At 37.9% G+C, this 26,142-nt stretch overlaps 1 protein-coding gene across 3 annotated transcripts in view; it reads left to right on the top strand.

Moving 5' to 3' along the window:
• Positions 1–1,386: 1,386 nt before the first annotated feature.
• Positions 1,387–26,142, top strand: part of dhx38 (DEAH (Asp-Glu-Ala-His) box polypeptide 38) — a 30,009-nt gene continuing 5,253 nt past the window's right edge. Inside the window, exons 1-26 of one of the 3 annotated variants that reach the window (XM_030127580.1) lie at positions 1,387–1,619; positions 3,106–3,434; positions 3,701–3,918; positions 5,142–5,297; positions 5,390–5,552; positions 5,785–5,903; positions 6,004–6,077; positions 6,171–6,326; positions 6,444–6,605; positions 6,777–6,884; positions 9,392–9,516; positions 9,641–9,778; positions 10,436–10,622; positions 13,193–13,378; positions 13,543–13,683; positions 13,969–14,079; positions 14,297–14,413; positions 14,506–14,613; positions 14,730–14,842; positions 16,509–16,717; positions 18,330–18,484; positions 20,302–20,457; positions 21,447–21,581; positions 22,041–22,166; positions 22,261–22,356; positions 24,349–24,470. In XM_030127580.1, coding sequence (XP_029983440.1) covers positions 3,109–3,434; positions 3,701–3,918; positions 5,142–5,297; positions 5,390–5,552; positions 5,785–5,903; positions 6,004–6,077; positions 6,171–6,326; positions 6,444–6,605; positions 6,777–6,884; positions 9,392–9,516; positions 9,641–9,778; positions 10,436–10,622; positions 13,193–13,378; positions 13,543–13,683; positions 13,969–14,079; positions 14,297–14,413; positions 14,506–14,613; positions 14,730–14,842; positions 16,509–16,717; positions 18,330–18,484; positions 20,302–20,457; positions 21,447–21,581; positions 22,041–22,166; positions 22,261–22,356; positions 24,349–24,470 — 3,707 coding nt within the window. In that variant the 5' untranslated portion in view covers positions 1,387–1,619; positions 3,106–3,108. The remainder of the gene's footprint in view (positions 1,620–3,105; positions 3,435–3,700; positions 3,919–5,141; positions 5,298–5,389; positions 5,553–5,784; positions 5,904–6,003; positions 6,078–6,170; positions 6,327–6,443; positions 6,606–6,776; positions 6,885–9,391; positions 9,517–9,640; positions 9,779–10,435; positions 10,623–13,192; positions 13,379–13,542; positions 13,684–13,968; positions 14,080–14,296; positions 14,414–14,505; positions 14,614–14,729; positions 14,843–16,508; positions 16,718–18,329; positions 18,485–20,301; positions 20,458–21,446; positions 21,582–22,040; positions 22,167–22,260; positions 22,357–24,348; positions 24,471–26,142) is intronic. The other 2 variants (XM_030127597.1, XM_030127587.1) reach the window with 2 other exon arrangements.

Raw genomic sequence — 26,142 nt, 5'->3', positions numbered from 1 at the left:
GTAAGATGCTGGCAGGCAAGGCATACATGGAGCGGCATAACCAGGTAGTGGGCATAGTCTACAGGAATATCTGTACCCAGTATGGACTGGAGGTCCCAAGGTCAAGATGGGAGACACCCCTGAAGGTGATGGAGAACAAACAGGCCAAGATCCTGTGGGACTTCCAGATCCAGACCGACAAGATGGTGGTGGCCAATCAACCTGTCATAGTAATGGTCAATAAATATCAGAAGACACTGGTAGTGGTGGGTGTAGCAATCCTTAGTGATAACAACATCAGAAAGAAAGAACACGAGAAGATTGAGAAATACCAAGGGCTGAAAGAGGAGATAGAGAAAATGTGTGGTGTGAAGGCAACAGTGGAACCAGTAGTGATCGTGGCACTAGGGGAAGTGACCCCCAAGATGAGAGGATGGCTCCAGCAGATACCAGGAACAACATCAGAGCTCTCTGTCCAAAAGAGTGCAGTCCTAGGATCAGCTAGGATCCTGCACAGAACCCTCAGGCTCCCAGGCCTCTGGTAGAGGACATATCTCCTGTCCTGTGCTGTCCTGCGCTCAGGTCTCTGCACTAGCTTCCTGTCACTCAGAAAATAGACTTTAAAATAGCACTGCTGGTATATAAGTCTCTCCATGGTCTAGGACCAAAGTACATCCCTGACATGTTGGTCCCATATGAACCATCTCATACCCTAAGACCCTAAGGGGTTCAGTTCCATACAGCTAAACTCTGGAACAGTCTTCCTGATAATGTGAGACAGGCCTCTATTCTGACAATGTTTAAGTCCAGGCTGAAAACGGCTCTGTTCACATGTGCAGAACAACTGAAAGTGCTCTATCTGCACTCTTCTCTTTTACTTTATTTTAATTGATTATTATTTATGTTTTATTGATTATGTTTTAATTATGTGTTTTTACCTGGTCTCTTTTCCATTTTTGTAAAGCACTGTGAATTGCCCTGTGTATGAATTGTGCTTTACAAATAAATTTTTCTTGCCTTGCCATATATAAATGACATATCATTGATATAATTAATGCTGTTTTGTTAAAAAAAAAAAAAAAGAAAGAAAGAAAAAGTATAGTAAAATGTTACAATGTACTTATTCTAAAAAAAATGGAAATGATCAATAAAATCACCGAAATAACCAACAAAACAACAGTCTAACTTTGCCTTACTTTGGTTAATAGTCAGTAGCCGATAGGTGGTTAATTAATTCGATAATCGTTGCAGCTCTGAATAACTTTTTTTATCATTACTTTTTAAATTACTGTTAATTAATTTTTATCACATGAAGAATCCCATTCACACACGGAATACTGAGTCTCTTGTTAAAATGCGCCGTTTAAATTAAGATTTTTTTTCCTTTCACCGCATGGGATTGTGGGATTGAAATGGCTGCTCCCTTTCTGTAAACATTTGCGTTATGTTTACGAAATCTGCGTCTTAAAATAATCCTTTCGGTGACAGCCACTGTGCTGTAGCATTCGAGTAAATTTGTTTCTTACCTACAGAGACATAAATGGACCTCAGCTCTTCATCTTAATGTGAGGATTTCTACATTTTTAACTCAAAAGGGACACGCGGCTCGCTGTTAGCTAACATTAGCATCTGTAACAGAGGTAGGTACCGGATAGTTTCACTTTATTTCTGCTCCCTGAGTGTAACTATAATATGTTAAACACACCACTACCAAACAGAAGACAGTCACAGTTCTTACAAACAAAACGTGGGGTTGACATAAGAAACAGATCTGCTATGAGGTTTTATTTAGCTGAAAATTTCAATTCAATGTAATTAGGGTTTGATGGAATAATTAAGAATGTATATATATATATATATATATATATATATATATATATATATATATATATATATATATATATATATATATATATGAAATAATGATAGACCACGACACTTGATTTAATGTTCTGATGAAACGTGAAAATGATTCAAGCAGCAGTTAGAGTCCAGCTAGTTTGGTAAGATGCCCTATTTAAACATGAGATTCGTAACAATGATCTGAACTAGACAAGTGCTTTATCTTAACTTACCATGTATTATATGCAGCACTTGTTTTAAGTGAACTATATTACTCGATCTCTCTCGCGGACGTATCCTCGTTCCAGTTAAACCTAAAGTGTCTTGAGATGATTTTCTGATGATTTGATATTTACGTTTTATTTTTTTCAAAGGAAATTACACCTGAAGTTAGTTTATTACGTGTATTTCATTAAAATGGAATATCGGTTGAGTGATATCACACTCATTACTCAAAATAAAGATTTTAGTTAAAAAAAAAAAAAAATTAAATATATGTATATGTAAAAAGAATGATCACATTTTTGTTTTTTTTAGATGTGCGTCATTTATTCATTCATTCAGTGTCCTCAATCTTAATGATATTAAACAGAACTTTTTGTTTTGTTTTGTACTGGCCAGACAAACAGGTAATCAAGCATATCTGAAGTGTTGTTTTTTTTTTTAACCTTTTCATGGTATTTTGCAAGTTTAACATTGAATAAAATAGCATTTTCTACCGTAAGTGATCCTGGACATTATGAGGTAGCCAAAATCGTTATGAGAGAAATTTTCATATCAGTTGATATTGGTTATTATCACAATAAATATTAATGCCATCATTAATTTTCAAGTGGAAGACTAAATTTTAGTGCTCATTGCAAGTTGATGAAACCAGGTGGTCATTTGAGGTTTGAACTTTCTTATGGTCAGAATGTTTTAGAAATTTAAAAGTAAAACTTCAAATAACAGGTTTGTTCAAAACAAAACATGCATGAGTAAATTTAAAAAATGTTTTACTTTATAGTATTGTATTGTAAATGAATTAAACCCTTTCCAAGTAAAGTTATAGCACATAGTCTAAACATGATATTGTGATGTGATCTAAAATTATATTCTGATAATCATGGCAGTTTTACTGCCCAGCCCTAGAAGCAGCCCAAGTTACTTACAAGTAACTAACATTAATTAGAAGAAGAGGTTTTGTTTTTCAGGTACCATAAGTATTTATACATTTCATACCAGTTAGCACCCTGGGTAGCATCATACCTCTGACCTCCCCTGTCTGTCGTTATGTTCCTACAGATAATGGATGACGATGTTTCCATGCATAGACTGGAAGGGACAGATCCATCAGCCCAAATTGGTGGACTCATTGTAAAGAAGAAGAGTGCTGCTGCAGAAGCCCATGTTTTTCGGGCACCAACTCCACGCACCTCTTTGCTGGGTTTGGACCTTCTAGCAGCCCAGAAAAGGAAGGAGCGTGAGACCAAGGAAAAAGGAGACGGTTCTGATGAGGACAGAAATGGAAAGAAATCAAAGGTTTCCTCCTATAAGGACTGGGAAGAAAATAAAAGTGATTCTGGGTCAGATGAGGAGGATGATGATAAGAGCAGAGGTGCTAAGAAGGAAAGGTAAGGGTTAATAATATTTGTCACAATGATAATAGATAATAACCACTGTATGTATAGAACCACAGATGTGTAAATTAATACAAAACAGAAATGTGCTTGTACAAAGATATTAACAACCCCCTCTGTGTGGTGTTTTACTCATTAATAGCTTGACTAACTTTAATAAGTTACACACTCTAATGTGAAAACAGATGACTGCATGGTAATATATCAGTCACATATCAGTTTTCACTACCCTGTATTTAATTTGTAGTATTTTATCATTGTCTCAGCAGCAGGAAGTATCGTGTGACTGGATCTGAGACGCCGTCCAACCCTGGAGGGGTCAGTGAGGAGTTCCGTCGGAAAAACCAGCAACGGGAGAAAGACCGACGTGAGCATGGAGTCTATGCTTCCTCTAAGGAGGACAAGAACAGAGACAGAGACCGGGACCGGGACAGAGAGAGGAGCAGAGATAAGGGTAGAGACCGACGAAGTGAAAGAGGTAAGGGTCATTATGGATTAATTATTTTATGGTTAAATTAGGGTTGGGTAAGTTAAAGTATTACTCATCATCATGTACATAGTTTTTTTTTTAGACTTTTGTTTTAAGTTTTTGCTTTTTTCTCCTATGGCTGTCACTCTCTCACAGATACACATTCATTTTAAATGGGACGAGTACAGAGTAAATGCTGCATCTGAGTCTGGTTTAGAGCAGCTCTAAATGTAAAGTGACAAGAAAACCTTTTGTTATGATGTGGCACTATATAAATAAAATTTGATTGATCATGAGTGGTTTGGGTTCCTGGTCCCTTTGCGTATAGTGATTGTGGAGAATCAGGTAAATGTGGACTAGGGCTGCACGATTTTGGCCAAAAATAAAATCCAGGTATTTTTTCCTCTTAAAAACTCAATTTTGGATTTCAATTTTTGGGTAAAACTACGAAAGACAACAGAAGTCAGCCTGTTGTTTTTGTGAGCAGCCTGCATTGCAAGGCAATGCTCCCTACCTCAAATCTGTGATGGTATCAATGGAATCCCCGAAAATTCCATGATGAACCCACAGAAGCTATACGTCAGTGACAGGCGTCAGTCATGCATGTGTCTGTGGACCATGTAAGATGACTGATCCCATTGCAGTTATATTTAAATTGGGGGATCCAAGCGTGGACCATGGCTTACACTGGTATCACTAATGTGGGCCCATCACAGATTTAAGGTCTGTGGTCATTACATGGACTTCTGTGAAAGACCACTCTTGCAGTTAAGAGGAGGAGCCTACGGTAGCCCGGAGGCATGCAGCCTGGAGACACGACAGAGAGGAAATCGATTTGATGATTTCCCTTTTTTAAAAATCATCCTAATTAAAAAATCTGATTTCAATTTAAAATCAATTCATTGCACAGCCCTAATGTGGACAAACTTGAAGTGTTCAGTTAGTCCACTTTAACCTGATTGAGTGACATGTTTTACTGTTACGTTAAAGTCAAAGCCTTTGTGACATCTTGTACATATTTGATCAGGTCTAAGTGTTTATACTGATAAATAATTACTGAAATGTTGCAGATAGCAACTTCAAAAATGTCTGTTTCACCATTTGTGTAATTTTTATTCTTTCCATAGAAAATAATAAAATGTCAATTAAGGACATAATTAAATGAAATGTAAAATTAATGAAGTAAATATAGTGGAACTTTTGTTCAGTTTTCCACTGTGTCTTTCTGTCAGATGATCGAGAAAGCAGCTATAGCCGTGGCAGCAGCCGGTCAGAGCGTGGCGACCGCAGTGAGAGAAGTGAGCGTTCACAGAGAGACGGTTGGTCCGATCGCATCAGCCGAGGGAGCAGGAGGGATGAACCAATGACGCCACAGCATCGCCCCAGAGGTAGCTTTTCTTCACTTGTATTTTAATCTTGTTCTTATAACTAAAGTAACTTAAATTTTGTTACTTGACTAAGCATTCTGATTTTTATGTAGATTCGTTCACACCCTCGCGGTCCAACTGGGATGAGGATGACAGCGGTTATGCCAGTTCACGCCATTCCCAGTGGGAGTCTCCGTCCCCTGCCCCATCTCACAGAGAGTCCGAGCGCTCAGAGAGAAGCCACAGATCTGGCCGAGAAAGTGAGAGGAGGGACAGGTAACCATCTGCCATCGGTTTATCTCACATGTTTACTTAATTTGTCATTTCATTGGTGTTATATCTGATTTAACATTTGTTTCAATCACTGTTTATATTGATAAATGGATGCAATGGGCTCTTTTATATAAACCTTTATTTTATATCACATTATTTACAGTAACAAAATGCATAACCTTTGAGGAAATGCTGCTACTTTTACTTGTGTGATGACTGTTTGCCGTGTGTTTAGGTCAGTCAAGGGTCGTTACCCTGACGACACACCCCTACCTACACCATCCTATAAGTACAATGATTGGGCCAATGACAGGAAACACTTGGGCTCTACTCCACGTTTATCACAAGGAAAAGGTACCATTTATAAAAAGAAGCTTCTATTTTTTCTATTCTCTATTCTGTCTTTGTTTGTATGGTGGTTAAAATACTCTTACTTACTTATGTATTACTTTAGGTAGGAAAGATGGAGAAGGAGGCATTATGTTTGATAATGAAGATGAGAAAGAACAGTGGGAAGAAGATCAGAAGGTGAGTGCCTAAAAATCGTCCAAAAAAACAAAACTCATCTATTGTAGAAGCTGATGAACTTTGTAGCGTCTAATGGTTTTACTGTTTTCTTAGCAAGCGGACAGAGATTGGTACATGATGGATGAAGGCTATGATGAGTTCCACAACCCTTTCACCACCACATCTGAGGAATATGTGAAGAAGAGAGAGCAAATCCTTCAGAAGCAGACGCAGAAACGAATATCAGCCCAGAAACGACAGATTAATGAGGTACAACAAGAATGCTGTACATCAGCCCGTCTGCGTGTACTTTATTTTGTATTTGTCTTGTTGGTGCATCCATCTGTGTTGGTAGGTAATTATAAGCGGTTGTGTTTCTCGTGTCAGGATAATGAGCGATGGGAGACCAATCGGATGCTTACCAGTGGCGTCGTGCAGAGGTTGGAGGTGGATGAAGACTTTGAGGAGGACAATGCTGCGAAGGTTCACCTGCTTGTCCACAACTTGGTTCCTCCCTTCTTGGATGGAAGAATAGTCTTCACTAAACAGGTAAATGAGATGTTAAACCATATGAGATGACAATTGTTAATATCCACAGACAGTTTGCAGTGCAGAGTTTTCAGCCATCTTAGATAACATTTTTATATCCGAAGTAAAACAGTGGTGGTCCAAATGCATAATACAAATGTGTGAATATGTGTGTTTGTTTTCCTGCTACAGCCAGAACCAGTCATCCCTGTGAAGGATGCAACCTCAGACATGGCCATCATCTCTCGTAAAGGCAGCCAACTTGTTCGCAAACACAGAGAGCAGAAGGAACGTAAAAAGGTAGGCTGGTCATTAAATATAAGTTTTAGAAGGAGGAATGCTCTAAAGTATCATGTATTATTTGGATACATAATTGTCCAGTGTTTGGTATATAATGATTCTGTGTTTGCTACAAATGGATTTAACAAAAGTGACCCTAAACATGGTTTGTACAGTTTAGGTTAAACATTTATACCTCAGCTGAAAGCATTTATACTCAGTGTGTTACATTTCTGAAGTTTTTATTTCCATATATATCTCCTTTGTTAGTTCAGTTAACCTAACTACTTGATTTTGTTGATGTGACATTTCAAAATAATAATACGTGGAATTTTTGATTGTAGCTTTTATTTATTTTCTTATCTAGAAATCAATGTCATGACTGTAGAAAAACTTTAATAGCTACATCTCAGGACCTCCCTACATTAGACATTTGCTTGCCATCATGATTAAATCTTAAGAGATTAAAAAATTAGAAACACCACACCACCACAACAACAACAACAACAACAACAGTGAACTAATGGCATCATGTGGAAAGAGAATTATATAGTTATTCTGATGTTTCATTTGACAATATTAATTAGTAAGATAAAAATTGGATACAATTAGATCTTACTGTGGGAAACTGATCACAAAAATTGCTCCTGAATGATACCAAATCTTCTTGCTTGTTACCTCCACCAAGGAGGTTGTGTTTTTGCTGGCGTTGGTTTGTCTGTCTGTCTGTCTGTCCGTGTGCAAGATGACTCAAAAAGTTATGGACGGATTTGGATGAAAATTTCAGGAAATGTTGATACTGGCACGAGGAACAAAATATTAAATTTTGGTGGTGATCGGGGGGGCCCACTGATCTGCCTTGGCGGAGGTCTGCGCTCTCTGAGTGCTTCTAGTTCACAGTTTTCCTCATCTGCACTCATCTTATATTAAAAAAAGTAAAGATATTTGAGATATTTGTCATATTTAATTAGGGATGGAACGATTACCAGTATAACGATAAACCATGGCAAAATTTCAGATGGTTAGTATTACCGTTTAAATTCTACGAATTCAGGAATCAGTAGGATAATTGATGAGGAATTGGCTTGGTAAGAATCGACAATGGCATTGATACTGATAAAATCCTATCAATTCCCACTCCTAGTGCAGATTTCTCTTAGGGCCAAAGGTGCCGTCTTTAATGCACATAGATAGATAAACAGATTTACTTTATTACTCCCCAAGGGAAAATACAAAATGTGGTCACCGCTCCACAAAAACAGTCGTACCATATCAACTATCAGTAAATAAATAAATGTAGAATATAAGTAGCTAAGAATAAGTTAGATTGAAAAGAAAGTAGAATTAAAAGACAAAATGTGTTTTCTACCTATCACATAAAAACATAAAAAACATACCCCCCCTCCCCAGGACAGAAGTCTTCCTGAGCTTCTACCTCCTATACACCCCCACCCAGCTGCTCCTCCTCCTGTCTCTTCCCACCTCCCTTCCCACTTTTGTATGTTTGATATTTACATGTTAATATTTTAATGTTTCTGCCAACAGAAAGTACATTGTGCGTGTTATTTTATTTGGGTTTTTTTTTTTCCAAAATGCAACTTAATTAATTATTTCAGTGTGTACTTTCTGAACATTTTGAGCACATTTCAACAATACCGTGATAATAATAAAACCATGACAATTTTGGTCTCAATAACCTCGATATTTAATATCTATGTGTAACTCTCAAAAGAGCTGAGAGGGAGGTAAAATAACCATTTCAAAAGCTACTTCCATTTTCAACTCTGAGAAATAAAGTATGTGTCTTTCTTGTTTTAACTGCTTTTTCTATTGGACAAGTGGGATTTCAACATTTACTAGTCTCTCCACTATGATGATCTTTCACATCATCACAATAAATACGTTGGCCTAACTGACCTATACCAAAATAAAATGTTTGAAAAAAAAAAAAAAAGGGTTTCAGTGCATTTATCTAAGGTGTATTTACACTTTCTGACCTCAAGTGTAAACAATAGTGAGGTAAGTTGGTGAAATGCCCTATAATGCTTTGGCTTTGTATCTTGAAAGCAGTATTACTGTTGCCATTATCTTGTTAGAAATAAACCCGTGTGTAGGATGCACTTGAAGAAACTCAAAGTATATATCAAAGTTAGACAACTGAAATTGTACTAGTGTTACATGTCATTGTTATTTTACTGAATGCAGGAATGTGATGCAACAGTGCAGAGATGATCTCTATACTCTGCTGAGAAATGTTAATGGGGTTTGTTGGTTCATACCTGTCTGGATGATAATGCCAGTGCTGTCTAACTTCATCACTTTAGTAAATAATTTATTCACGTTTATGGTAACTGGTCAGTTGATGACATTTTCACTGCAGACCAACATGACAGTTTGACAAATGCATGCCTAGATGCTCATCATGCTTTCATTTTGTGTTGAAAATATGTGACCATCTCAAACTTTAAAGCAGGGAGCAGCTTTAATCTTTGCAACAAACAATATCATCTCAATAATTATGTTTTCAGGCACAACACAAACATTGGGAATTGGCAGGCACCAAGCTGGGAGATATCATGGGTATTAAGAAGACAGAGGAAGAAGACGTCTCTGGGGGCAAGGTTGTAGGCGAAGATGGCAAAGTAGACTACAGGTAGGAAGACGTTTGGAGCTTGATGAGATTTTTGTTTATCCGCAGATTTAACACATTGAAATGTAGTGTCATTTGTCTGACCTATCTATTAATTTGAAGTGTTTTTCCTCTGTCTGCCTTTCAGAGCAGAGCAGAAATTTGCAGAGCACATGAAAGAGAAGACTGAAGCCAGCAGTGAATTTGCCAAGAAGAAAAGCCTCCTGGAGCAGAGACAATATCTACCAATTTTTGCTGTCAGACAACAACTTCTCAACATAATAAGGTGATGTTATATTCTGTATATTATCATCAAATCCTACTTTTCACCTCAAGATGTTCTTAGATTACTTCAGTGAATTCTGTGATAGGTCTTTTTCTGCCTCTGACCCTGGATATCCCTAGTATGGTGATATATGTTTTTAGGTTGTCTGTCCTTTTAGTGAAACCAGCATCTGTCACTCTGTTTCTTACTGGAAATTATTCACTCCATGTCAAGATAGTGAGGACTTCCATTTCACCATAAAATACATTTTTAGAACAGATATTAGACTCCTTCAAAGCCTACACTGCATATATTATACCAGTGTTGACAAATCTCTTCTGTCCCACTGTCTTGTGTCAGTCTGTCACTTTGTTTCATTCTGTCTTTGTACATTTTTGTTTATATTAGTCGTTTTTCTATGTATATGCACACTAACAAGGAATGGATGATAACGGGAATGTAAATTTTTGAGACAAGGTATGATAAAAAATAAAGTTGTCCTCTTAAGAGGGATGGTAGTGGTAGGTTTAAAAAAAAAAACAAACAAAATCAGTGTTGACAGATATGGAAATAAACTGCAACTTGTCAGGTTGACAGAGGGTTATGATGTGAGGTGGTAGTTGTCGTGTGAATGAGCTGTAACGTGGACTAATGCGTAGTATTCTCTGGCATCTGCAGGGACAACAGTATAGTGATTGTTGTTGGGGAGACAGGCAGTGGAAAGACCACCCAGCTGACCCAGTACCTGCACGAGGACGGCTACACCAGCTATGGCATGGTGGGATGCACTCAACCCCGAAGAGTGGCGGCCATGAGCGTCGCAAAGAGAGTCAGCGAAGAGATTGGCACCAACCTGGGAGAGGAGGTCAGACTGCTTAGTCTTAAATTCACTTCTGATTGTGAAACTGTTGAGATCATGTTAAATAACTGCCATTATAGGTGGTTAAAGGTAATAGAAACACAACTGAGTATTTCTGCTGCGCAAACTCTAACAGAAAATTAAACTACTTGAACTGAAATTACTTAAGGATGATGTTTAACCTACAGCAGGGTGTCTGCACATCCTTAAAAGCTCTTAAATTTGATTGTCCTAAATTAAGGCCTTGATTATCTTTAAGCTCGTGAAGCTGGCACTTGAAGGTCTTAAAAAATCCCAAGAGTCAGTAGATGATAATTCTGTATTTGCTTTGTAAATCTTTGTAAAGAATTTGTAATTGGTGTTCGGCATTTTATCATAACAGAGGTGAATGGATGGACAGACAGATGGACAGAGGGACTTTAGTAATCCCAAACTGGGAAATTACAGTGTAGCAGCAGAATGACATACAATACCAATAGAGTACCACAGCAAACATGAGTAAAAAAGAAGTACAGAATGAGAGCAAACACTATACATAAGTAGTGCCAGGCACAACAAACCCTGCCCTTTGCACATATTGTAGGTTATTTTGGCATCGATCCAGCTGATGTCATCATGTCTATGCGTGTGCTGATGTCAGCATATCAATTGCCTCTATACATGTGGCAAGTTTTAAGTAAATTGAAAACAAAATGTTTTATAGACATGTGAGATTTCTACCATTGTAAGTAAATGGGAGAAAAAAAAAAGATTTTAAAATTCATAAAAAATTTGGACTTTGGCCTACTCTTTAGCTTACCAGCCGACAGGCCGTAAGCTATTGTCGTCTGTCGTCATCGTCTGTTGTCTGTCGTCCGTTACAAAAACTTCAATCGTCATCTTCTCCAAAACTACAATTCCGATTGACTTCAAACTTGGCATACAGCTTCTTTATGATAATGTCAACAAAAGTTAGTGAGATAATTTGGATCCGGATCTGATTCTGGATTTGGTGCCACTTTGAAAAATGTCCCCATTATAAGAGATAGGAAGTGGATCGATGCAATAACTCAGTAAATATAAATGATATCAAGTTGAAATTTCTACAGTACAGCCCTGTTGGGGAGACAACAAAACATAATGTCCACATGCTGATCAGGATCTTCTTCTGGATCTGGGAACTTACGGAAAATTTAACATGGGCTCTTATGGGGAAAAAATTCAATCGTCTTCTTCTCCCAAACTACAGTTCTGATTGACTTCAAACTTGGTATACAGCTTCTTTATGATGATGTCAACACAAGGTATTGAAATTATTTCGATCCGTATCTGATTCTGGATTTAGTGCTACTTTGAAAAATTTTCCCATTATAAGAGATAGGAAGTGGATTGATACAATAGATCAGTAAGTATCAATGATATCAAGTTGGAATTTGAATTTTTTTACAGATCTGATTGGAAAATGACCAAAACATGGGCTGTTTCTGTAAAATCATAAATACACATAATTGGGTGATAATAAATGGCATCTGGATACATTTCCCAAAGCTTTTAATTTCGCTGGTAAGCTACAGGGCCATTGTCCTATTTTCCAAATGTAACTGGATCTATTCTGGGTCACTGGCAGTCTATAAACCCAAATGGTATGAATTCAACCAACTGTTTTGCTGCTAGAGTGTTAACAATCAAAGAAACAAACCGAACCAAAACAATACCCTTGCCTTTGCTTCGGGGGGTGGGGTAGTAAATTAGAAGTATAAAAAGATGAGGGTAGAATCTGGAGAACAACTGTAATGTGCTAAAATAGTACTATAAGGTGCAAAAAGTTGAAATATTCCAAACGAGAAGGTGCAAAATGACATTTAAGTGCAAATGGATTTATGATCAGAGACATCAGACAGAGGTGAGTTATTATAGGCTGAGATGAAATGTAGCAGGAAAGATTTCTTGTATCTGTCTGTTCGACAGCAGAGCTGCAGCAGCTGCTTGGAATGAGTAGATCTATCAACAGTCATTCATGGGTGGAGGAGTTCAGATATGAGCTTTAGCAGCTGTAACATCAGTAACAGAAATATGAGTCCTGGAGAAATGGAAATGTAACATTGGTTGGATTATAACACGGTTAAGACCGGTTCAATACAGCAACTATGAGGCCTGTTGTAATTGTTATTTTGTGTAAAGAGTTAAATTTGATCAAACGCCTTGAAAAATGTCTTAAAACGTCATAAATTTGGCTTAATCATATCTGCAGATACCCTCTACTGCCACTTTCCTTGTTAATTCCATTTAACAATTATCTTACCAGGTGATCTGCTGTACATTAATAGTAGCTCAACCACTTCAATGTTGTGTAGGTTCTGCATTGGGTCTTATGCTGCATAATACCGCCATCTAGTGGACAAAATGAAAATGTAAAATAATAGCTGGCCTGACAAACAGAATTGACCAACAGGAAAGAGAATAACTGTAAATGTAGAAAGAACTTGGTTTAATACCATCTCTATGTTATTGTTTACTATAACTACAGATGTAGTTCAAAATAATTTTCTTGTTTATAAATAATTTGTACTTGACGACTATTCATTTGTTGCCTGCAGGTGGGATATGCAATCCGCTTTGAAGACTGCACATCAGAGAAAACGATGATAAAGTACATGACAGATGGTATCCTGCTCAGAGAGTCTCTGAGGGAGTCTGATCTGGACCACTACAGTGCTGTAATCATGGATGAGGCTCACGAACGTTCACTGAACACTGATGTGTTGTTTGGGCTTCTGCGTGAGGTCAGTATTCAGCTGCAATATTAACACCCAAGGGTAGATTTGTTGTTTTTATTTTAGACTGTCTGCCCTGTTCCACTGCTGAAATACTCTGTGAGGTCATTTTGTGCCTTTTTGACTCAACATTTGGAACTAAATTTTCTCTTTATTCTGCTGTTCTTTACCAGGTTGTGTCTCGACGCACCGACTTGAAACTTATAGTTACGTCTGCAACTATGGACTCAGACAAGTTTGCTGCATTTTTTGGCAATGTACCTATATTCCACATTCCAGGAAGAACATTTCCAGTCGATATCTTGTTTAGCAAGGTATATTTCTTATTTCATTGTACTTCCTTTGCATTTCCATATTTTTCTCTCTATATTTACATCCTTGCCTTTTGTAATTTCCCGAGAAGTGATGGAAACTGAGAATACTAAAAGGCCACCATTCTACAGATATTAATAGATTTTGGTCATGTTTATTTTTCCACAAAAGTAATGACGGATTTATATTAATATAATGAATTAGCTGAGCAGTAATCCTGATAAATATCACTTTTTTTGTTCATTTGAGGTTTTGTTGGTCTAATTGTGTCATTTTGCTCTGTGTAGACCCCTCAGGAGGACTATGTGGAGGCAGCAGTGAAGCAGGCCTTGCAGATCCACCTCAGTGGGATGGTCGGAGACATTCTCATCTTTATGCCCGGGCAGGAGGATATCGAGGTAAGGCTGATATTCACTCACTCACATGCATTGTTCATTTTTATTTTACCACGTAATCCCTTTATGAATGGAAATAATACTTGTAATATAAGCTTCTTTAGAATGAGTTATGTGCGAATTAGTTTTTTCTTATAATACCTCATACTTGCTGTTTGGATACAATAACATACATATTGTATTGATGACTTCACATAATTTATAAAACATGCTCTTGTAGGTGACATCTGATCAGATTGTGGAGCGGTTGGAGGACTTGGAGAATGCTCCTCCTCTGGCTGTGCTGCCTATCTACTCCCAGCTGCCCTCTGACCTCCAGGCCAAGATCTTCCAGAAGGTTCACATCAGACCATATTGTTATATTTATGCTCAATTTCCCAATATTTAACATCATATACTTAGTGAATTTTATTTTTTTTCCTCTTTTAGGCTCCAGATGGTGTAAGAAAATGCATTGTTGCCACAAACATCGCTGAGACTTCCCTCACTGTGGATGGAATCATGTTTGTTGTGGATGCAGGATACTGTAAACTAAAGGTGCTCCACTCCCTATGTACATTCTCATTAATTTTTCACATAGCAATCAGAAACGGCCTTAAACTGTGTACAATATTTATCCAGACAGTAGGTTTAACTTCTTGCTTCTGTTGCAGGTGTTTAATCCCCGCATTGGTATGGATGCTCTGCAGGTCTATCCCATCAGTCAGGCTAATGCTAACCAGCGCGCCGGTAGAGCAGGACGTACAGGACCAGGACAGTGTTACAGGTGATTGTCTGCATATATATACTGTCAAAACACACAAATAAAACCACTTAGCCTTTATCTGTCAGTGCTAAAAGTAAATTCAAAGTGTATGCTCATTCGATCCATCCTGAAGGCTTAGCCCACAGGTACAAACAACTGACCAGATTATGGTTTTCTCTCTATTCCTGATTCTAAAAATGTATAGAATTTTAGTTTAACTGTTCCGTGAGTGTGTTTTGTCATTTTCAGGACAGTACTGACTGTATATAGTTTTCTTAGCACAGACATAATCAGATTTCCAGACAGTCAGGGGGAAAAAAGCCAAAGGGTCATTTCATGCCATTTAACTCTGTTTACAGCAGTCAAATATGCCACTAAAGATCAAGTGAAACTTGACCTCTGTCTCTGAAGTAGACCCTGACACTCATTTTGCATCACTAACAAGCTAGGATGATGAGGAGGTCATGCAAATTCACACAAATGCTATAAATCACATTTGGAGGAGCTTTAAACTGAGTAAAGTGAAAATATATGAGGAGCTGTGGCCGTGATAGAACAGATGGAGTAACAGTCAGTGGATTTGTTTGATTGTGTTAAAATCCTCACTCAGAGACCCTTCAAACTATGACAGCAGACCCTACACTCACTGAAAAGCCATCTATGCTGTACATTGAAATCATTCTGTAATCATTTTAATGTATGTGGCACTACAGTAAGTGAATGTTCCTTTACAGTGTTTCTGTGGGTCATTAAAAAGCATTAACAGTCATTAAATAGATTTTGTGAAAATTAAGGCCTTAAATGGCATTAAAAAGCATTAAATTCTATGTCCAGAGGCATTAAAAAATAAATACACTTGATGGAAAAAAATAATTGTCATTCACGATTTATTTTGACTAGCAGCATTGTACCCATGGTGCCATTGTACGATAGCGCCCTCCCGTGGTGCAACAGCGGCATTGCACCCGTACGCTCTCCCGTGCTGCAACACACGTCGGACAAACACCGGACAAAGACGCACAGAACGTTCATTATAGTAGGATTATATAAACATTTCATAATTTTGATGGGAAGTATAATGTGATGACTGACAGGCGGAACCCTTGAGTTGGCTATTGTTTATGGCCAATTCATGAAGTCGTTAACACAGGATGCTTGGAATGCAACGTGCTGTGAGTGTGCTCATGACGTGGTGAAAGAGCGGAGGGAATATTGGCAAAAATCGGAAAAATGCAAGTTTCAGCAGAAGTGATTGGAGGAGGAACTATTCAGAACCTGGTTAAAGCGTGTGGATGGTAAACTGTCACACTATATATAAAACTGTATTTGCAGTAGGACATGGGCGTTAAATTTATTTAAAGTGGCAGTCAAAGGGCATTAAAAAGCATTACATTAGATTTGCTGATTTGCTTTAATCATTTCGTAGATCTGCATCAGGGCTGTATGGTCATAGTAGCATGTGTTTTTTTTTCTGTTCAGTTAGAGTCTGTACATTTAAAAAAAAAATTCAGAGATTATGCCTGTGTGCTGTGTGCTTCGGTGTGATTATGCCTCAGGTGTGTAGGGTTTCAGTTTACATTCAGTGTAAAAAAGTAATGAAACATTTGTTCATTTCTAGTTGAGAATAGCAGTGTTAATGGTTGCTGATTTTTCACTTCCATCATGAACGTCTGACCTCTCTGCTCAGGCTCTACACTCAGAGTGCCTTTAAGAATGAGATGCTGACCACGACCATCCCAGAGATTCAAAGGACCAACCTGGCTAATGTGGTCCTCCTGCTGAAGTCTTTAGGAGTCCAGGATCTGCTCCTCTTCCACTTTATGGATCCACCACCTGAAGACAACATGCTCAACTCTATGTACCAGCTCTGGATCCTGGGGGCTTTGGACAACACAGGTGGGCTTAAAGTAAATGTAGGGATGATGCTTTAATATCTATACATATTCAAAAAGCACTTAACATACACTTCATTTCTGTCTCTTTTGTCATTTATTCATTGTTACTTGCTTGTATCTTCGTAGGTTATTGTCATGTTGATTATGCTCATTTTAAAAACCTCTTTGCATTTTTTGGTCTCACCTTCACAGTTTGTTGTATTTTGATCTGTTTTTCTTCCATTTCTTTATTTATCATGCAAATGAAATCAAAAAAGAAAGGAAAAGAAATCTAACCTTAGTAGGGAAAAAAGGAAAAATGTAATTATTAAATTGAATTTAAAAATTGGCAAATCACTGTTTCCCCAACATCTTTCTGAGGACCCATTTTTTAAAAGGTCAACCATTGTGAACGAATGTCTTCTGAATTTTAAGTAAATTATAAGATCAAATTTCTATATAAATGCTCCTGTTCCTTGTATTTGATCTTGTTCATCCCATATACATTTGATAAATCACAACTTCTTTTATACTTTTATACATTTCATTAAAAAAACACAACAAAACATGCACATATTAAAAACGTAACAAATAAATGCAAATGACAGTTTTTTTGTTTTTATTTCCTTTTACAAGTAAAACAACAGACACAGTTTAAATCCTTAAGATAAATGTACTGCATATATAAATAACAAAGTACTATGACAAATTGTGGAAAATATGTGACGACCCTAATGGAATCTGCTGTAATGTTTGCAGACAATCTTTGGGAATGGATGGACTAGAGTTGTTTCAGCTCTACTGTTCAAATAGTAATAATTAAACTGTAAGAATTAGATTAGTTTGCAAAATAGCCCAGTTACATCCTGTTCACTTGTATATTTTTGGCTCTCTGTTGTAGCCGTAGCAGAAGTAAACCATCCCAGCATACTGCAGGGCCAAACAAATCATCATCTTTTTTGAGCTGAAGATGAAGCTGTTGATAGACGAGTTGTAGGGTTTTCTTTCCCCCTCAGTGCTGCTTTGAGCTGCTGATGCTGACACCACAAACACATGAAGAGGACTAGTATCTATAAAAGATGCTGCAGTGATGATGCAGATGCTCCAAACAGGCCTGGAGGAGGTAGTTGTGAGGTTTAGCCAGTGGAGTAATTGCCTAGTAACTGATCCTGTGTTTGATTTGACTGGTCGGGTCTCATTTCTGTCTCATCCTCCCAGATTCCAAGGGATTTAGGGATTTGGGGATAAGGGGGGACTTTTGATGATTCCCTGTATGGTGTGTTAACAGCAGATTATCTCTGATTAAGGCTTACCTGCCCCAAACTGGCTGCTCTGCTTCTCTGCTTTTCCTCCTCATAAGCTTCTTAGACTGTGTCGCCTAATCATTTAAATCAGAACCGGCAAAGTTTTTGATCTTTCTTTTTTTTTTTCTTCTTCTTCTTTATAAGTATTCTCAACTGTCAGCAGTTCATCCCCCTCTGTCATGCTGATAGACAAATAAGTGTCACATTATGCTGACTTCTTCCTCTCACTAGCAGTTGCGCTCATGCTTGTCCTTTCGACATTCTTCACGTCATGTACTTTTATGTTCTTGCCGTGTAACCATTTAATTGTTCTCTGCTTCATCCTCACAGGTGCTTTGACACCGACCGGGCGTTTGATGGTGGAGTTTCCTCTCGACCCTGCTCTGTCCAAGATGCTGATCGTGTCCTGTGACATGGGCTGTAGCGCCGACATCCTTATCATCGTGTCCATGCTGTCTGTGCCAGCCATCTTTTACCGACCGAAGGTATGTGGCAGCTGACACTTGGTGAATGTAACCCTTGGGTTGTTTTGATGTTGAGACTCTGCAGGTCAATCAATCTGTTGGTCTGAGATTTATCTATCTGTCAAAAGCATGGAGTTTATTTATTTATTTATTTCCCTTTTTAGCTCATTTAAGCAACATTTACAATGGAATTCATGGTCAGTAGACCTCATTCACATAAAATCATACTGGTTGTTTTTGACTTTAAAAAAAGACACCATGAATCATTTTATCCATTTGTTAGCTGGGGTGTGTATTGGCAAGAATCTGGCGTTACGACACAAATCACAATACCAGGATCATGATACGATATATCACGATACATCATGATACTGTTAAAAAGGCAATTTTTTGTTTGTTTCTTTTTTTAAATTATTATTTCCTTGAAGAATTGAATTACATCAAAAATATGCACAAATACTAAACACAGTTTTAATTTATCAGAACAGGATCTAATGCTACATCACAAAATGTTCCTGTGTTAAAACTTAAATTATGTTTTACAGACATTACAGTTTAAGATCCTGCTCAAATGTTCCTATTCTATTAGTTCATAACTAACATCGTAACATTATTTTTGTGCAATCCCAACAAAGGAACTAGCGTTATTTAATAAAAGAGTGTTAAATAATAATAAATAAAAGAAAAACAAAAAAGAAAAACAAAAATACAAAAATGAACAATATCTGCATTTGAATAAATACCTAAAATATCGGTACAGTACTTTTGAATATCAGTACAGTACTGTGAAATGAAATATCGCGATATATTGCAGTATTGATATTTTCTAACACCCCTATTAGTTAGAAGGAGGGGAGTATATAAAACGGAAAATTAAAACCATTTAGGGATCAGTTTTTATCTCCACAGAAATCTGAGGTTGTATGTATGTTAAATAAATAGATAAGGTAAGACTTTATGGATCCCACTGTGGATGAATTTCACTGGTAGTAGCAGAAAAATACAAAAACAAAGAGCAGGGAAGACAGGCAGAAAACATAGATGAGTGAAACATGAAATATAAAGAGGCAAAAAGGAATCTGCTATTTCTATAAATATTTCTATAAATTTAGATTTAAATATTTAAATAAATGAATGAATCCATAATTGAAGTACTTAAAGTAATGGACAGTATATTCATTTGCACAGAGGATAGTGTGGAGGCATCCCTGTTATGTTTTTGGGCAGTTATTTTCCTGTATTAACATGTGGTGTGTGCACAGGTTGGTCAGTTATGATACACTCAATGACCAACATGATGTCATGACTTGAGTAATTATATACAGCACTTTAAGTCACTGTGTTATCTGTACACATGATAAACTTTCCGCATGTATGTCCACGCCGTGTCAAATACCACGCACTGGGGGTTACGGTTAGGATTATGTGAACCGGAGATCTTGCTGTATATTGACACGCGATCAAATGCTGTTGAATAACATGCAAACGGTCCAAAATGTGTACATATAGCACGCCAAATGCCATAAGAACTGGCGGGAAATACAACGCGATTTCATGAGATCAGTCTCCAATGATATAGTCATCTGCAGCGCAGAGGGACTCTGATCCTGTAGTGACAGCCAGCAAACCAACCGATAAAGATGGAAGACGCTACGGCTGCAACCACTGTTCTGTTGTAAAACCTTAAAATTTTACATTGAAGACTTCAATATGCATAGCCTAATGTGGAGGCCTATTATTGATTTTTTTGTATCAAATGTATGATGTGTCTGCAAGGATTTTGTCACGGTGCACCGATCACTTCCTAATCATATATAAACGTATGTGTCCCCCTTCAGGGCCGTGAGGAGGAGAGTGACCAGGTGAGAGAGAAGTTCTCAGTCCCAGAGAGTGACCACCTCACCTACCTCAACGTCTACATGCAGTGGAAGAACAACAACTACTCCAGCATCTGGTGCAACGAGCACTTCATCCACACCAAGGCCATGCGCAAGGTCAGTGTCACTGCTGCCTCAACTCTGTTCTCTGCCTTCATTCAGAAGATGACGGACGAAAAGTATGACAGTCTGTTCATTCATTCATTCTTTTTTCTTTTTCAAATATCAGTGTCAGATTCTGGCATATTTCTTTTATTCTTGTATCAATTCCTAAATTGAAATGTTTTTATTTTCTTTGTTTTCATTTGGAGCTTTTAAGTTTTGAAATATTTAAATATTTCAGTTTCTGTGGGTCTAAAATCCAGTCGTCTATATTTTAGGCTTTGAATATCTTCATTTGTACAATTTTTAATGATTAGATTAGGAAGTTAAACTTACTTTCACAGAGTAAAATTTGTATTGATCAAGTTCTGACAAAACTAAAACATGAAATAACAAGGAACCAGTAACCACTACTGCAAAATGTGTTGCCTGATCCCAGTTTCACACACACCCAGTTAGCCTGTCATGATGTTGTTCATGGGGTAATGTGGCATCTTCTCTCATTAAAATGAAGCTATTTTAGAAATAATGAGTTTTTTCCTATTAATATTAGCCTACTTTTATTTAATATAGGAAGTAGGAGCTCTACCAAGATCAATGAGAAAACAGTTCATTTAGCAGGTGGTTGAAGCATGTGACCCAAAATCATTGAAAATAAGATCTTAGAAATCAAAAAATAAATAAATAAATAAATAAAATAAAGCTGCCGTAAAAAGTATTGTTCTGTATTCACACTGTGAACATCACCAAGGTCTGGTCTGATCTCAATACTAGTACAAGTCTTAAATTGCCTTCATAATGGTCATAAAAGGAGCCTTGTTGAAACATGCAGAAGCCCCGATAGACGCTGATAGATTTTTACCTGACAGAAGTGAGATATTTTCCCCTCCAACCGCAGGCTGTGAGGCAGCTGTAAGCCTTGGACAGTGTTACAACAGGTCAGAACAGATCAGACCTGTTTCTTCCATATGGTTCCTTGTCTAATCTATATTGTTTCTCTGCAGGTGCGAGAGGTGCGCTCACAGTTAAAGGATATCATGGTGCAACAGAGGATGAATTTGATTTCCTGTGGCTCGGACTGGGACATCATCAGGAAGTGTATCTGTGCAGCTTACTTCCATCAAGCTGCCAAACTGAAGGTAGTGTGCTCGGTGCAGTTGCGCCGGGTTTTCCTCAGTTAATATGTTACGCCTCATGGCGACTGGTTGTGGCAGATTTATAGCAGTATAATTACAGAGTTGTGAAATATCCCTTCTGGCCTCACATTAATACAGCACTAAAATCTGAAAGGGAATTTGAAATCATGACTATATAATCAAGGCTCTCCATTTGACTTATGAGTAGGGAGAAAACTCATGCAATCATAACAGTGTTGGATATGCTTTAAATTTATTTTCCTGCTGTCTAAGCCAGGTGGAGAAGCACATTAGCCCAGCTGACTTGCTTTGCTGTGACCTTAAACTGAACACGCAGACACATGTTCAGATGCACACATGCACTTACACATAAGACATGCTACACACTGGGTCCCAATTTCCTGATCCAGAAACTCTAAGTTGCTAGTTTAATTACTGACGTATATCTGTGTTTGCTCCCAGGGCATCGGTGAATATGTAAACGTGAGGACAGGCATGCCATGTCACCTCCACCCGACCAGCTCTCTGTTTGGGATGGGCTACACCCCCGACTACATCATTTACCACGAGCTCGTCATGACCACCAAGGTAAAAAGTCTGGATCCCGTACGACTCATGCACCATAGAAACGATGTAGTTCAGTATCTGTGCGATGGATTGTAACTCGTTCCTTGTTTTGTAGGAGTACATGCAGTGTGTGACGGCAGTGGATGGAGAGTGGCTGGCAGAGCTCGGACCAATGTTTTACAGCATCAAACATGCAGGAAAAAGCAGACAGGTACCAAGGCAGGAAGTAGTTTATTACCTCCATGACTAAACAGCTACATTCTCCTCAGATTTTAATGGTGTCATCTGGACCAGAAGAGAGACTGTTTATGTAGTAGAGACAAAACTGATCAATAATATTGACCAAGACAAACTATAAGTACTAATAGATTCACTCATTCATCTCTTACTTCAACATAGGTGTTCAGATGAAGACTTATCAAATGTCAGATGGTTAATTACCTGCTTTTTACATTTTTTGAAGATGGGGAAGTGATATCGGGCAATATTTGGTTAATATTTTAAAAGTCATTATTTGTAGTCCTTTAAAAATCCACTGTCACTTCACCTCTAATACATGGTTACAGATATATGCAACGGAAATAAGACAGTTTACAGTTTAACAACTAACTTTTAGTACTTTACACCAGTACATTGAACTCAACTTCAGTTATTATAAATTAATTATATAATTATACAATACAGAAACACAAATGCAATCAGTATTACTATTTTTTTAATAAGTGAAGTTCATGTCACTGTTGCTGAGTCCAATTAATTGTCAGACTCACTGAAATAAACAAAATTATAACATGATTTTACATGTTTTATAAAATAAGGGTCTTGTGGGCAGGTATTGGAAAATATATACATGAATAAGATGTTTGTGAAAGGCCCGTATCAGCTGATAGACGGCTCTATTTACCACACAGGGACATATATTATTGATTGTAGAAAATATAAAAAAGGAAAAGTGTATAGATCTTTTGTCAGAAGTATAAAAGTGTAAACTGTTTATTCAAGATGCGTTTTCATGTTCGGAACAGGCAGGCTTTGCAGCCAAAATGTTTACCAGTGCATGAGAGCGCTGGCCTGGGTAAGCTTAATGCTGGTGAAACCAAGGATAGGAGTTTGGCATGCGACTGAATGCACACTCCTACGCAGAGCTGCCACTAAACCTTGAACCTCATCTCCCAGTCTGCGTAGGAGTGTGGACTGAACAGTGGGTAAATGCAAGTTTACCAAGAGTCACAAGTTTTTGATGTACCATACATGTTAATAGTTAAATGTTTGTGGTAGTTAATTACATAAACATCCAGATGTTTGTGTTCAGATGTTGAATTTGTCTGGAAACTACTAGAAAGTAAGTTCAGGATGAGACGAATCAGAAAATCAACCAAGTCAACTGTCAGACCACGTCACCCACCAGGCAACAGTGGATGATCTTACAGATGCCTATCAGGAGAAAATCCCTGCAGGTTCCAACTTATTAAATGAAGACCCTCAACAGCATCACAAAGCCCCTTTTCCACCAGAACTTTAAATTTACCTGGATATTTGAAACACCTCTGCACGTTTCCAAAAAAATTAACCGGGTCAAAAAATTTCCCTCAACCCCAAACTTTCCTCAAATGAAGTTCCTAGTTTGGGGGTAGGACTTTAAGATTTCCAGGAAGTCCTGGGGGCGGGGCTGTGTGCTGAAGAATGCTGATTGGTGGAACACACCTGCAGCATTCTGCACTTACGTTCACCCACTATAGCCAGTGTACTCCGACAAATGTCTTTATTCCATTTTTAAAAGCTTCACTTCCTTTGTGTTTTGATTGTTTGGAAAATGGAGCAAAAGAAGAGAAGCTACGAGAAGTGGACAGACGACAAGGTCCATTTGTCGCATACGATCATTTGAGGTTTTCAGCGTATTCGGCTTACTCCCACAAAGGCATTGCACTAATATGTTTATGTATCCGAATACACTTTGGGTAATAAACCTGGACTTCATTTACAACCTCACAAATGACCAGGAATTCTTTTATCCAGCTAAATAAATTCCTAATAATAAATGTTCCTGGGAATGTTGGTGGAAAAGAGGCACTTGCTGTCCTCCAAAAACCACTTGGGGTACAGTGTTTTACGTTCCACATGTAAATAACTATAACTGAACCGACTGCTGCAGGAATCTCCTTTTTTCAGTTCACTCAGTTGTTTGTTTGCGTCGTTCTTCCAGGAGAACCGTCGACGAGCCAAGGAGGAGATCAGCAACATGGAGGAGGAGATGGCGCTGGCCCAGGAGCAGCTGCGAACACGTCGAGAGGAGCAGGAGAAGAAGAGTAACCCCGGCAGCGTGAGGCGAGTCCGCCACCATCACACACAGGCCTCGCTCCACAATAGTTTCCCTGTGGCCCTCATTTTCCATACACTGTCAAGATAGAAACGTTTAATTTACCTACCTCGCTGCCAATCCATATCATCACCCCTCCCTCTTTCTCCTCCCTTGCAGTCTCTCTGCTACGCCTCTCTCACTCTTCATGATGAGCTTTTCTCACCTCTGGTCCCTCCAGACGAGACAAAAAGAAATAATATTGACTCCTGGCTGACCCCTATTACTGCAGCAATTTAAATTGTGCCATAGCAGAGCAGAGAAAGGAGGGGAACGTTCATTTTCAAATTAGACCAAAAAATTAATTTCACACCCATCTGTAGACTTTACAGAGAAAAATAAGGTTATAAAGACAGTCTTAAAAAAGAACTTTTAGTGTTAATTAATCAGCTGTTTTATCTCTGAGTTTGTGTGAGCACTTGTGACAGATCTGTTGAAAATAATCACACGTGAGGCGAGGGATTAAGAATTAGATTTAAGCGGAGGAAGTTGGATGTGTGATAATGAACATCATGGGCTCTCCTGGGTTCTCTGCCGCCGTCGTCTTCCAGCATCACAAGAGTGTCTCTGTAAGTTCAGTTTGTCCAAGTCGAAACGTCCCTGCTCACCATCGCACATCGGTGGTGTGAAGAAGTAAACGGTGGTGAAATATGTTCCGTTTTGAAACAAACAATGTGAGTGAACAATTATTATTAGAGCTCCACTATTGATCCATGTTGGAAGTCCTTTATTTCAGTCCTTATCCAATGGCCATATTTACTTTTTTAACGCCAAAAACAGGAACATACAGGCCACACCTTCTACCTGAAAACCCTGGCGTGCTCTGATCACTGCAAAAATCAAAATCTTACCAAATGTATTTTTCTCATTTCTAGTCAAGATATCTCATCACACTTAAAATAAGACATAATCGCCTAAAGCAGGGGTGTCAAACTCATTTTAGTTCAGGGGCCACATTAAGCCCAAATTGATCTCAAGTGGGCCAGACCAGTAAAACAGTAGCATAACCTGTAAATAATGACGACTCCAAAGTTTTCTTTTTGTTTTACCGCAATCAAAATTAAAATATGAAAATATGTAAAGTTACAAAGTATCCAAACAAAATAATGTGAATAACCTGTAAAAACTGAAATTTCTTGAGAAAAATAAGTGCAATTTTAACAATATTACACCTTAACTTTACCATTTATACATGCGTATTACAGATTGGATCTCCAAAGGCACGAAATATTTAAGAACAGGAAGAATAATGTTAAAATTTCACTTTCAAAAGTTAAGGTTTTTCACATTTTATTGTTAAAGAATAGTTTGTAAATGTTAATATTTTCATAATTTAATGTAAGTTTTTACACTAAAACTAGGAGAAAAATTTGGAGTTCATTATTTATAGGTGTAATATAATATGTTTTTCACATTAAACTAAGAACGTTTGGAGTCATTATTAATAGGCTATAATGCTATTATTTTAGTTGAGATCACATTGTTCTGTATGTGGAACGTCAACTAAAATGAGTTCGACATCCTTGATTGTTAATATCTTAAGTGTAATTTTTGTGGTTTGCAAATTCATCCCGCGGCCGGACTGGAACCTTTGGCGGGCCGGATTTGGCCCCCGGGCCGCATGTTTGACACCCCTGACCT

This window comes from Sphaeramia orbicularis, chromosome 3 (genome assembly GCF_902148855.1).
Source record: "Sphaeramia orbicularis chromosome 3, fSphaOr1.1, whole genome shotgun sequence".
Lineage (NCBI taxonomy): Eukaryota > Metazoa > Chordata > Actinopteri > Kurtiformes > Apogonidae > Sphaeramia > Sphaeramia orbicularis.
The sequence above is the reverse complement of the archived record's forward strand: the minus strand, read 5'-3'. Positions and strand labels throughout refer to the sequence as shown.